General features: G+C 44.7%; 2 protein-coding genes across 7 annotated transcripts in view; one reads left to right on the forward strand and one right to left on the reverse strand.

Moving 5' to 3' along the window:
- Positions 1–2,335, reverse strand: part of FGD6 (FYVE, RhoGEF and PH domain containing 6) — a 70,141-nt gene extending 67,806 nt beyond the window's left edge. The window contains exon 1 of the mRNA XM_068668561.1: positions 2,180–2,335. Within this exon, the coding sequence (XP_068524662.1) occupies positions 2,180–2,192 (13 nt within the window). The 5' untranslated portion in view covers positions 2,193–2,335. The remainder of the gene's footprint in view (positions 1–2,179) is intronic.
- Positions 2,336–2,512: 177 nt separating this feature from the next.
- The window catches only part of VEZT (vezatin, adherens junctions transmembrane protein), a 58,154-nt gene continuing 47,593 nt past the window's right edge, over positions 2,513–13,073 (forward strand). For 5 of the 6 annotated variants that reach the window (XM_068668570.1, XM_068668574.1, XM_068668579.1 and 2 more), the window contains exon 1: positions 2,513–2,670. In XM_068668570.1, coding sequence (XP_068524671.1) covers positions 2,635–2,670 — 36 coding nt within the window. In that variant the 5' untranslated portion in view covers positions 2,513–2,634. Of the gene's footprint in view, positions 2,671–11,192; positions 11,303–13,073 lie in introns of those variants that run through there. The other variant, XM_068668587.1, reaches the window with a different exon arrangement.

Here is a 13,073-nt window from a genome sequence, read left to right on the forward strand (position 1 = left end):
AACTTCCACATTTGGGAGCAGCAAAAGAACAAGAAAAAAATGATGTTCACCTGCACCTGGCCAAGAAAACAGGGACAACAGGTTCCTGCTGCCAGAACACGAGTCTGCGGTCTAGGATCGATCATCCCAGTCCTCCTTTACACCACCCTAACAGGCTACTGAATGAACACAGAAGCCTGTGGAGCAGCACAGGCCATCGTGCAGCCACAGCTGGATACTGTGCTTTGTGAGCTCCCCACGCACAGAGGCCTCGCTCCTGGGACCCCGAGTCCTCCACGGGACGGGCTCTGCTCACCCATGAGGCCACCCCTCTTGGGGCCCCGCAACCTGCCCTAAGGCTGTTTTCTTTTTTGAACCACAAAACTGTAGGAAGGCAGTGAAACAATCAATCAGGGTGATGAAAGATTTTTACAGCAGCTAGGCCTAAATTTGGGGTACAGGTACCCAATCAAGTGACTATGGGGGTAAGCCAAGGCGTGAATTTAACGGCACAGCCACGCTGTAGTGGCTGACCATACACATACTCCTATCTTACCGTATGTATACGAGGGGTCAGGCTTTTAGAGACCTTTCAGGGAGAGATAATTATTGCTATGTGCTCAGGACACGTTCAGAGATGACCATGATGGCAGTGAGCACACTGCCAGAGAAACAGAGTATTCTAAAGCACAAGTTCTCTAAAAGCCTAAATTTCCACAACTGACAGCAAGACACTTCAGTTCAACTACTTTGCTGTCAGTTACAGAAAGGTTTCATTAGATACACACCTCAAAAAAGTATTCCGAGCGCACTGATTTACTTCCCGCGAAAAACTGTTTGTTTTATTATGCAGAGGCTCTGATTTTTTCAGGTGCCACAATGTTAAAAAGCAAACAGAAAGAGGAGTGAGTCACGACATCCCGGAAGATCACACGTGTAGTTTTTAAAATACAAGGGAAGATGATGGTTTCCAGCCACTACATTTTTAGAAAACATCCTAAACAAACTGCAAAAGGAAAACATTAATTTCGAAATCGCAGGTTGTTCAGCAACTTGTTGAAATAAAACAGGAAAGTTGGGGATAACTTTAGAGTAAGTGAAGGGATGAATAAACAACCTTTGAAGATCGCATGTGGAGATAACGCCAAGTAACTCTAACAGGACTTGACATATCAGAGGGTTAAAGGGGCACTAAACCCTCGAGGCCTCATTTCTTCAGTGCTTGAAAGCAACGAAGTTTGATTGGAAAAGTCACATTGATTTTGTTTATTCTGTTCCTGCTCTAATGTTTCCCCCCTTGATTTACATTTTTGACATTAAAACGCAGTACATAGTTCTCATTGCTGCTGTCAAATCGCATTTCAAATCCAAGCTATATGTTCTGCCCTCACCAAATAATCCGTACGGATTCGCATATAAGGGTTGTTCCTTTGGCAAGAAATAATAAATGTCAAAGTTGTAACTCTGAGCTTTTGTTTTTCCCTTTTAAAGGCAAAGCCTTTGCTTGAAGACAGCACAATAGTTCCAGGCAGAAAACAAGTAAATGTGCATTCATCAGCATCCTATATAAATGATACGTGGTACATGAGAAACCAATGCAATATTAGCTATAGCTGAAAGGTAAAGCCAACCCCCAGGTTGCTCACTACAGTAAGACTGTAAATTAGCTACAAGCATTTTAAGTAAGTGCTTTCATTTCTGAGTTATGAAGAAGCACAGGTTTACATACACGTTTTTGTATAGGAAAGCAACAGCTATGAAAGAACAGTTTAGTCTGTCACAGAACTAACACCCCAATCTGAACTGAGATTTAACTGAAACGATTTTGTAGAGGAAGTAGAAAAGAACTGCAGCAACAAGCTGAAAAAGCACCCTATCATTTAGATAGGCAAAAGGCAAGCTAGAGTGGAGTTAAGGCTGGGCTGTTAATGCGGACCTTCTGCAACTTCTGGCAACGGACTGAAGCCGTACTCAGCATTTCTCTCCCTGCCATAGCTCCCTCAGGTAGCACAGTCTCTTTCAAGGAGCCCTGGTTATCAACCTGAGGTCACTCATATCGGCAAATTGTAATTACAAATATTAAAGCAATGCTGACTCGCTGCCCCGAGCCCCCTCCTGCCCACCCTCCCCGCCACCACCACCACCAGGGCAGCGGCGGGGAGGCTCGGCTCAGCCCCGTCCCGTCCCGTCCCGCACTCACCGGCGGCGCTCATGGCGCGGTCCCGCCCCGCCGGGGGCACGAGGAGCCCGTGGGCCCCGCGCCCGCTCCCGCATAACGCCCGCGGCGGGCACCGCGCCGCCGGGACACGCCCCCCGCCAGGCCACGCCCCCTGCTGGCCACGCCCCCCCACAGACCACGCCCCCTCCGTGTGGCCACGCCCCTCCGTGCCCGCACACGGCCCCCGCTGCGCCCCCTGCCGGCCCGCCGCGAGGCCACGCCCACAAAGCGACCACACCCAGTCATAGCCACGCCCCCCGCCTCCATGTATGGCCTCGCCCCCCCCCCCCCGCAGGCAGGAAGCGGGTGGTCGCGGCGCCTTCTGGGAGTTGTAGTCCCCGCCCCCCCGCACTCCGCCGGGCGGGGAAGGTGCCGCGGGCGGCGGGGCGGACTCGGTTTCCCGTCGTGCCCGCGGGGGGTGGCATGGCGCTGCAAGGATGACACCGGAGTTCGACGAAGAAGTGGTGTTTGAGGTGGGCGCCGGCGGCGGGCCGGGCCCGCGCTTCTCTCCGCCCCTCGCGGGGGCGGCGTGCGCGGGGCGGCGGCCGTTGGGCGCGGGGCGGCCGTTGGGCGCCGGCCGGGGGCGGGGGCGGCCGTTGGGCGCGCGGCCCGGCCCGGCCGTTGGGGCCGCCTCAGGGCAGCGCGCGGGGAGCGGCCCGGCACGGCACGGCCTTTGTCAGGCGCCGCCGGGGCCGGGGCCGGGCACTAACGGGGTCAGCGGGTGGTGGGGGCCTCTGGGGATGGGGAATGGGGAATGGGAGATGTGTCTGCGCCTCACAGTCGGGTGGGTTCGCAGGAGCTGACCCAGCGTGGGGGTTATGTGTATCCTGGGGTACCTGAAACAGGTATTTATAGAGGGAACAGTCTGTAAAACGCTGGGTTATAATCCAGGGCTATGGGTTATAACGACAAAGGATGTGGTTTAGCCAGGGTTTGAAAGCTCCTCGATTAAGGAATGCAGAGTAGTGTCACTGCAGCCTGTTCACGGCTCTGGCCTGTGCCACAAAGTTTGCATCCCCAATCAGCCTTGCACGCTATGGGCAAAGCCTGTTACCTGTGTTGCTGTCGTCATAGAGTCACTGAGCTTGGAAGATGCCTTCACGATCATCTGGTCCCATCGCTTCCACAAGCGATGTAAATCCTTGATGAGAATATTTCACAGGTGCAGTGCCTGCCCCCTGCGTGCACTTCTTCAGTAGCAGTGGTGTTTGACCTGTAGCCCCACAGCTCTTTAGTTACTGCAGCAATTTCCATTTAGACTAAAAAAGAAAAAGTTCCCCTACGTGGGGAGTAAGAGATCTCCCTGCATGTGTGTGTGCACTTGACTGTTTTCTTTGTGTTTTGGAAATGTGTTTCCTGCACTAGTAAAGGTGCTTTGACACCTTGCTGTATCAAGTATATGTTACTATGTCACTCGCTGGGTGTCTCATACAGGAAATTCCAACTGTAACAAGATAAAGAATAGCGAATAACCCCACGCAGGTGAGCCAGAGAAGGAAATTAGCCAGGAGAGGAAAGCATCACAGGTATTTAATGCTGCAATGTGTTTATTTTTAACTACTATTTCATTTTTGTTCTTGGGCCACAAACTCAGTTATCTGTGGTTTATAGGAAGCAGCTACGTTTTTTTCTGCAGCACAGTAGGCTGCTTCTCAGGTTATTCTTTAATAGTCACTATTGCAAGGAGACCACCAAGCATATAGGCCTCGGTTATTGTGAGCAGCAGTGTCCTCTGAGCTTCTGGTGCTCGCGTGAGCAAGGCGTTGGACGCTATTATAAGCAATGGTGATAAATTTAGTCACGTCTATTGCATTAACGTGCAATAGGTCCTGCTCACTTATCCCTCCTGACTTACACATACCTCCAAACCATACAAAGCTCCACTTGATAGTCCTCCTGTTCACAGCAACTGAACTCTTCTTATTTCCTTGAACAACTGTGGAAGTTTAAGCCCATTTTCTTACCATTTCTTCCTTGCTTTAAGTCTAATCATTTTGTTCTGATCATGTATTAGTGTCTTTGGCTAGGTTCCTTGGAAAGCACTAGCGCATTAGATGACAACATGGGAATTAGTATCGAGAAAGAAATGGACAAAGCAGGGAGGACATCTTGGTCTTGAGAACCTGGAGTCCGAGGTCTCTTTTGGAAGAGCAGAGAAGCTCACGAGGGCCAGAGCACTGAGAAAGGCATATGAAGGATGCCAAGAAATTAGGCAGCTCCTGAGATAGTACATGCATACCATCTCTGCAAAGCTGCTATGAAGATAATAGCGTGTGTTCAGCAGTTACTGCACCTCTGCTTCTCTCTCATACCTTTGGTAATTTCTTTCGCTTCCTCCTTTTATTTTCTGTCCACCAAGGTACCAGGAGAGCAGGACTCAGCATCTCTTCTGCTCACTCACACTGGAAGGCAAGGTTTTTGTTTCAGTTTGACTTGTGCAGGAACAGCCAGCACCTTGCAGTAGCTTTTGTTGATACTGCTCTGTAAAGTCTTCCACTGCAAAAATAATTCATCAGTCATAGAGTATCCCAAGCTGAAAGGAACTCAAGAGGATCATCAAGCCTAACTCCTTGCCCCACTTAGGACTACCTAAATCTTAAACCATTTGTCTGAGAGCATTGCCCAAACCCTTCTTGAAATCCATCAGGCTTGGTGCTATGATCATTTCCCTGGGGAGCCTGTCCCAGTGCCCGACCACCCTCTGGGTGCAGAACCTTTCCTTAACCCCGAGCCTGACCCTCCCCTGTCCCAGTTCCATGCTATTCCCTCGGGTCCTGTCACTGTCCCCAGAGAATGAGCACCCAGAGTTGGTTATTTCTTTTACCTCACTAAAATTACCTGGAAAAGTTAGACCATTTTCCTAGAAAACTATGAATGCGTTGTTACTTCGGTGTAGATCAGGCAGAGAGAGAAGCTAAGACAGCTTGTGATCAGTGGGTTTGTTGGTGTGTGCTGTGGGTAGGGTTGTCTTGTAGGCTCCCCAGCCTGTGCATGGGAGAAGTGCCTGTATTCAGCTGTGAAAAATGGAATCGTTTTGCTGGACACAGAGTTTCAGAATCCTTTGATATTTGTATGCAGTAGCGGACACGAAGAAGCAGACTGTGTGACTGTGCCACGCTGCTGGTGTGCTTCCCCACGCCTCCGTCAGCTGTACAGCATTTCAGTGCTCTCTTGAAACGCCATTGGTATCTGTCTGTTGGAAGCTGTCATCTGTATGCTTTTCATACACTCCATTTGTGTTTACTATCTTCCTTTTACAAGTACAGCGTGAAAACTAGCACGCAACAACAGGAGAACCCAGCTTGCTAGGATCCCTTATGTTCATGAGGTGTTTCCAGGATGGTCCTTCGTTTGGTCAAGAGCATGCCAAAAGCTGTTCTCTACCTGATCACCTGTTAAGTCTTCCTGGGCCTGTTTAGGTGCCTCATGTGTCAGTCTCCTGAGTCCGTAGCTCAGAGTAGTGGAGATCCTTGAGAATTATGCTTGGGATTGCCACCACCTAATGCCGTTATACCAGTCTGGGGAAGAGAGTCTTTGCTGCAGCTTTCAAAAAACTCCTGCATTCCTGAAAGTGACTATAAATGCACTCTTCTCTATTCTTACATTAAAGAAATGTTGTCATTGTTGTGATAACAAATGCCTAATCAGGAAGGAAGTGATCCTTCATGTTTTTCGTGTCCAAACAGAATGTGTAGGAGAGAGAAGAAAAGCAGAACAGGGTATGCTTCACCTGTTCCACATCACAGTTATGTCCAGTGTTATTTTCTGCATATTTTTCAGGTCATAGCTCTGTCCAGCAGGCCTAAAGGCATCAATTTCAACCATCTGCATTACAAATTGTGCTGTAGCAAACAGGTGATGTCCCACTGATAGATATTTATGAGCTTCTAAAGACCATTCATCTTTTTCATTATCAAATATCTGTTACATTAATATCTCCCTGAAGGAGGACAAGCACAAGGATGGCATCACGGCCCTGGGGAAGCAATATTACCCGTGCAGAAGTTCAAGAGCTGTTCCAGATCATCCTGATTGAGTAATAGTGAGCGACGGTCATTTTGCTGGTCCAGAATTGTTGCCATCCTTTATCCAGGTTATAAATGAATTCCTACAGCACCCAGAGATTTTCATTCACCAACTGCATAGTCTTCTTCAGGTCAAGTTCTTGTGGTTGTTCTACTTCACTTCAGTCCGTGCCTCTTAACTTCAGTTCTCACATTTGTTTTTGCAGTTGCTCTTTTAGCGAAAGCACTCCAAATGTTAGGGGAGAGGGGGCAGAACCCGAGAGACAGAGGTGCCCTGATATGCTGGGCATGTGTTTGTCTGTCAGTGGTGTGTCAAATTAAAAATTGCTTTAGTGTAGGGCAGATTGTGGAAAAAAATGAATGATACTTTTTATTAATGTCTGTCTATTTAAAAAGATAGTAAGACAGAATGGAGGACGTTTGATGTTAAGTTACTTGAGATGAGGTTTTTACAGCCCAAAATGGGCTACAAGACAGAATGCTGTGGTTGAAGTATGGTGTGCACTGTGCTGTGGAAGTTCCTGATGAGGTTAACGTTCCATGCACAACCCACTGTTATCTCTGCTATTCACCTACTTAGATCCTTTCCCTTCTTAACCGATATGGCGTGGTATCAAAAGTCCATACCCGTATGGCACAGTGTCAGAAGCTCATTTAAACTTCCTCTAATTTCCATTATCTAGAAAAATGAGCTGTCTCGTCCAAGAAAGATGTCAAGTGGGTGTTGCAATCTACCTCTGGTGACCTCATGTGGTATCCTCAGTGATGGCCCATTTTATTCTTCGTCTTTGAATTTTGCAATAACGAATAATTATTCTCAGCAGCACGCTGGCTTTTGATCAGTTTCATAGGACTGACACATTGCTTTTTTCTCCTTGTAAGCATAGTCATTGTGATTGCTATTTTCCACTTGTGAGTTTATAGATTTATCAAAAATCTTCTGTGCTGGAGCTTTGATCTCATGCACCCATTCTTTCAGAACGCTGGGATGAAGGTGATCCAAATACTGTTCCAAAAGGGCATTTGCAGCTCCTGTGTCCTGCTTCCAGCTGAGTCATTTGTCCTATATTTTAGTGAACTTGTGCCACATTTGTTCCATCTGGGTAGTTATTAAAGCTGTGCTCACATAGGTTGGAAGGGAGCTGTAGAGATCATTGTGTGCCACCCCCCTGTTCAAGCAGGGCCACCTAGAGCAGGTTGCCCAGGACCACGTCCAGGTTGTTTTTGAGTACCTACAAGGGTGGAGAGCCCACAGCTTCTCTGGGCAACCTGAGCCAGTGCTCCATCGCCCTCGCAGTGAAGAAGTGCTTCCTGATGTGCAGACGGAACCTCTTGTGAGACTGATGGGTCTTGCACGCTTCCTAGAAACACTTCTGCCCATGCTAGTTACTTAACGTTAATAGCTGTTCACTAGCTATCTCAGCGCTAATGGGAATTTACGTTACAGAATAGTCCTGCTAAAGGCTGGCTGGGTGGCGTGGTGACAGTGTTGCTGTTGAATCTAAGCTTTTATTCCTGATCTAAAGGATCTGATCCATAGTAAGACTCCACGCTTCTGAAGTGTGGGATTTACTGTGTCTATCTTCAATCCCAGACTGAAAAACACAATTTATGTTGTATATGTCGTCTTTCCCAACTTCAAGCTTTATTTTGTGGAAATGGGAAAATAATACCAAATAACCCAAGTAAGACTTTCTTTTGCTCCTCTATCTGCATCACATCTCAGAATCCATACAAAACTGTACATTAAGATAAGGTGGGGATGAATGCAAAGAGTCAAAATCTCATGTCCAAATCCAAGATTTTGTATCCATGTAATGTATTGAACACAGTTCTACTGAAACCAGTTTAAGTAACTAGAATTGGAACCCGCAGACCAAGAACAAAGGTTTTGAAAGTAGATCAGGTGCTTTCATTTCACAGCCCACCCTTACTTAAGCACTCGTATCCCCATCTCTGGGAAAAATACTACTGCACAGAAATGGAATTACCCTTTGTACAGTTAGGAGAAAAGTGATCTGTGTTGTGTCTTTTTGCTGAAGTGGACAAAGCTAATGTGAGAAATGAGTCCTGAAAACAATACAGAAGTGCTTTCCAAGCAGCGTGCCATCCTGAGAGAGAAAGAGAAGGCACCGGGGCTAAGCAGAGGTGGCAGCTGCGTGGCACAGGGCCTGGCCTCTTGAGAGGAGGTAGGAATGAACAGGGACAGGACAAAAGCACTTGGGAAATTCTGGGCAACATCATAAAGTGTTCAGATGTCATAAGCTCAGAAAGATATTCTCACTGCATATTTGAGTAACCATCCAAGGTGCTGCTCAGAGCTGAATGTCATGGGGGATGCATACAGAATTCTGTACGTCAAAGCATTATCTGTAAGATTTGAGAGATTCTAGCAAAAGGCATCACTGTTTCCCAGCATAAAACATGTTCAGAACATCCTTTAGCTCATGTGCTCAACACACCTACGATAGCCAAACAGATCTAAAATGTGGTATTTCTCTTCTTAGAATACTGGTGCATCACTAAATTGAGATGTTCAGGTCCTTCTCTGTACACCTTCAAATTATCTTTTATCAAAACACTCAGGGATGTTTATTTTCACAAATGGTTTCTCCATCCAAATTGAGCTCTTCTATAATTTATTTTTTTTGCTTTAAAAACAGAAAAAGCAAACACCCATGAAACCTAACCTTAAAACTTTTTGTTGTGATGTAAATTTCAAGTCGCAGTCATTCAAACACCTAAAAACTTTAGGATTTCCAAAACAAAGTCATTCTTGTCAAGTAATGGGGTTAGAAATGTATTGTGTTTTATTTGTTTTAAGTGTCAAATGTTATAGGTTCTGAAAAAGGAGCTGAAAAAGAACATTCACACAACCTCAATGGTAGTGTCTCTAATGCTGCCTCAATGGGATTTTTCTCACTGATTATTGGGTGGAATAAAGATGTAGTACTGTCGTTTTACATGTGTGCATGAAACAAAGCCAGTTTTAAATAGACACTTCTGTCAAAAACACTGTTTACCTGTTTGAGACTGCTTAGTCTGCCTGAGGCGCGGGCTGTTGCCAGAAGAGGCATTTGGGCTTTTCTGGTGTTTTCCTTCTTACTCCCATCCTCTTTACACCGGTGCTAAGATTCGTGGGTGGAGCTGTGACCTAGATCACGAGACTGACTTGACTATAACTTAGGTGGCTAAGAAAGGAAAACAAAGAAACAAAAAAGACTATGTTTTCCAGGCAGATCAGTTCTTGTTCCATCTCTCCACTTGTCCGCGTAAATATTACCGTTAGTGTTGTAAAACGGTACTGCAGCTTTCAACTGCACCCGCTGTTAATGTCAGGTTAAATTGCCCGTGTAACTGCAGCCTGGGGAGATCCCTCTGCTGCAAGATGCCGAACTGGTGGTAAATGGAGTAAGCCAGGTATCTGCTCAGAAGTCTGCTCTGAGGAAGGGGAGGACTCTTTAAAGAAGCTTCTGGTTGTTGTGGGTGCCAAGTAAAGTCACGAGGCATTTTTGGATAACATTAATGTCTTATCTAAGCAGACAGAGGAAGGTATTGTATGGGCCATATGGTGTGTGAACCCGTACTGACTTTATTAGGAAATCGAAGACAAAAATAGATGATGATCCACGGTGAATTTTCAAGGTCTGATGGCCCAAAAATTTTGGCATCCTCCTCTGTGCTAATTGCTCTGGCATCATTTTCACAGGAGGGTTAATACTCACAGCTTTGTCATGAATCAACTTCCTTGAGACACTTGAGTTTAAAATAAAAACAAAAATCACTCCCATTGTTTTAGTCCTCATAACGTGACTGTTTCTCTTATTTGTAGGATGTTTTGCGCTCAGAAGAGATGCTTGCTTGCACTGTGTTTTCAGTAGGTGTCAAAATTAACATGACTTGTAATGGATACACTGTTCTTTGGAGCTGTTGTTTTAGAGAAGTTTCCAGAGTGTTTCAGAAATATTCCACTAGTTTACCAGCATGCAAATGAAGGATAAAGTCTACAAATATTAGTAAACAGTATAAAACAATGTGTTTCCTTGCCAGCTAAGTGCTGTGACTTGTGCAACCAGCGACTTCCCACCCAAAGCTCCCGATACAGTGTGTGACTGGCCTGTTACCCTGTCCTGCAGGGAAGATACGTTCACCACTTTTACCTTCAGTTTTCCAGTTCTTATTCATTGCTGTCCTTGTCAGAGAGGTCCTGCTCAGCTTTTCACCTGTATTCAGAGGTGCAAGTTTGAATGGGTAAATGATCCAGGGCTGCCATTGCTAATGAATTTCAGAGCTTTTTCTAGCATGTAAAATTTCTTTATGAGACTTCTCCATGCTGGCAATAATGTGCAACCTCCTGCTGAAAATGCAAAGGAAAGAGCTTTCCCTTTTCACAGATTCAGTGACGTGGAACTGGAGATGCTTGCTATAGTAGGTATATATTGTGCATCAGAGAATGTTAGGGAACAGTAAAAGGTTAATGGCTTCAAAGTAGTTCTCAGAAACTGCTTCTAGATCCTGTGATGGTGTAAAGAAAGGTCTCTGCTACTGTGGCGGTGAAAACAGAATAGAAATCTAAATGATTCTTCCCCTGTCGAAGTCATTGTCTAATATTAGCCCTGTCAGTGGCTGGCTGCGTGTCGGTCGGGTGAAAGGAGGAGGTGGTTACCGGCCAGGAGAATATGACCAAGGCTTTTAAATACTCTTGCTTGGGAAGCCTTATTAATGGCTTCATATAAGATCGATGCGCAGTAATTCTTTCTAGCAGTATCTTTTTAAAAGCCTTTAGCAATCTGTCATCCTCGTCTCCCTCCCCCCAGTTATAAAGCCACATTAGTCAGGAGAAATCGCACAGTCCTGGGAAGTTTCAAACTGCAGCCGCCGATGCTGTCAGGAAAATGCTACTGTGCAGGAGCACAGGTGCAATTACACTGACTGCTGCTTCTCAGCCTCGGCTCGGGTCATCCTGGAGGGACGAGTGGAAAGAAACGGGGAGGTGGGTGAGATTCTGTCAGATGCCTGGGAACAGTACAGAAGAGAAAAATTGAATGCCCTCTTCCAGGAGACAAAGCTCGCGCTGTCTGTAAGTTTTAGGTCAACTTTTTCAAATCTGTGTTTTGAGGGGGGGGAGGATTTCAATACTGTTTATTTTGGTTTGAGTTTTGCCACCTGTTAAGCTTATCTGCTAAGCTTTGCTGTCAGAAATGTTAAATCTTTTCTTTTTCTTTTTCTTTTTCTTTTTCTTTTTTTTTTAAACCGAGAATTCATAGCTTGTACTCTATTTGGAGGTTGTTTGCGCTCCCACAGTGTTCCTGGCCTGTTTGAGTCCTTGGCTTTGAAGAAAACATTTCTGTATTTTAAGAGGAGATCTTTAAACCCTTTGCTTTGTGCAAGCACATTAAATATTATTTTTTATTATTTTCATTAAGGTTTTTCTGCTCCATTAGCTGTGGTTGGAAACTAGAGCAGGATACTTTTTACTATTTACTACTAGGTAGTAAATTTTACCGTGGAGTGATGGAGTGTTGGGTGTGGGAAGCCCCCGTCTCTAATGGAGAAATCCTGAGTCATTTAGTTCATGATGCATCAGCAAAAATAATATGGGTGTGGCTTTGATATTCAGCTGCTATTGTAACAAGACTGTGAAAGCTAACAGCGTTATAATATCCTTTATGATTGCAAAGGCTTTTCTCAGCATATGCACAAAAGGACTTATATTAAAGTGCAATATTTGTGCTTTTAAGGCTGCAATAGATACAGATATCTGAGCAGATATCAGTCAAAAGTAAGCTCTTCCCTGTAGCTAGGGAATTCTCTACCAACCTTTTCATCACGTAGCAGTACATAATGTTGTGTGTTTGATTATTTTTTAATGTTTGGCTTGTGTTGTTTGTTTTTTTTTTGGTATTTATTTGTACTGTAGGCTTAGAGTTGCAAACAAGATGTTTGATCTTTGGATCAGTTTAGGTGATTTTTTTTTTCTAATGAAGTACTGTATGGTAAGTGGCATTAAAATAGCCGTTGAAAAAATGTTAAAGATCAAAATAATTTCAGTGGACTGTTCTTTAATCCTGTGTAATACGTCTTGGGTTTAGAATGAGACTCAACCACTTTCAACACTGAAAAAATACAATTGTCATTACACATAAGTATTCGACTGATACTGTCTTTAGTAGTATGAGTCAAAAATACATATGCTCAGTGAGTTGGGCATGAGGAGGAGAGGCTTTTATCTTGATTCTGGACATGGGAGCTTACATAAGACTATGCAATACTATAAAGATCTACTTACATTTGGATGACTTTGTGGGGCGTCTTGACAGTAGTGAATTAGAAAATACAAAGATAAGTGTTTCTGTTGTTGTCAGTTTCTGCTGAGTTCCCAGAAAACCCTGTTTCTTAAAATCTTCAGAAAACTTATTCCTATTCCATACTTTTTTCACTTATTAACCATATTCTCCTTGTCTAGCTTGTGAGAAGTGCATCAAAGAATAATGTCATCTTGTCATCTGGAACTGTTCTCCATTTCCAGCATGCATTTTTGACAAGTAGCATAATAAAAAATGCCCTGATGGTAAATGCAATGCCTTTCTCTTGTATCTAGGTGATCTCAGAAAGTGACTTAGAAGACTAAACTTTGAAGAAACTTCAGATATAAATACAGCATATTGCTGAAAACCCCTGTCCTGGTATCCTCACTTGCTTTAGATGGCATTTGCCATCAGTAACTGGTACTGTGATGGTAATTTAACAATAAGCTGAATGATGACTTTTTTTCTTTTCTACTTTCTAAATAATTCATTACCATGTTGCTCTACCAGAGACAACTGGAAATAAATAAATGAACCTGATTG

This window comes from Anas acuta, chromosome 1 (genome assembly GCF_963932015.1).
Source record: "Anas acuta chromosome 1, bAnaAcu1.1, whole genome shotgun sequence".
NCBI lineage: Eukaryota > Metazoa > Chordata > Aves > Anseriformes > Anatidae > Anas > Anas acuta.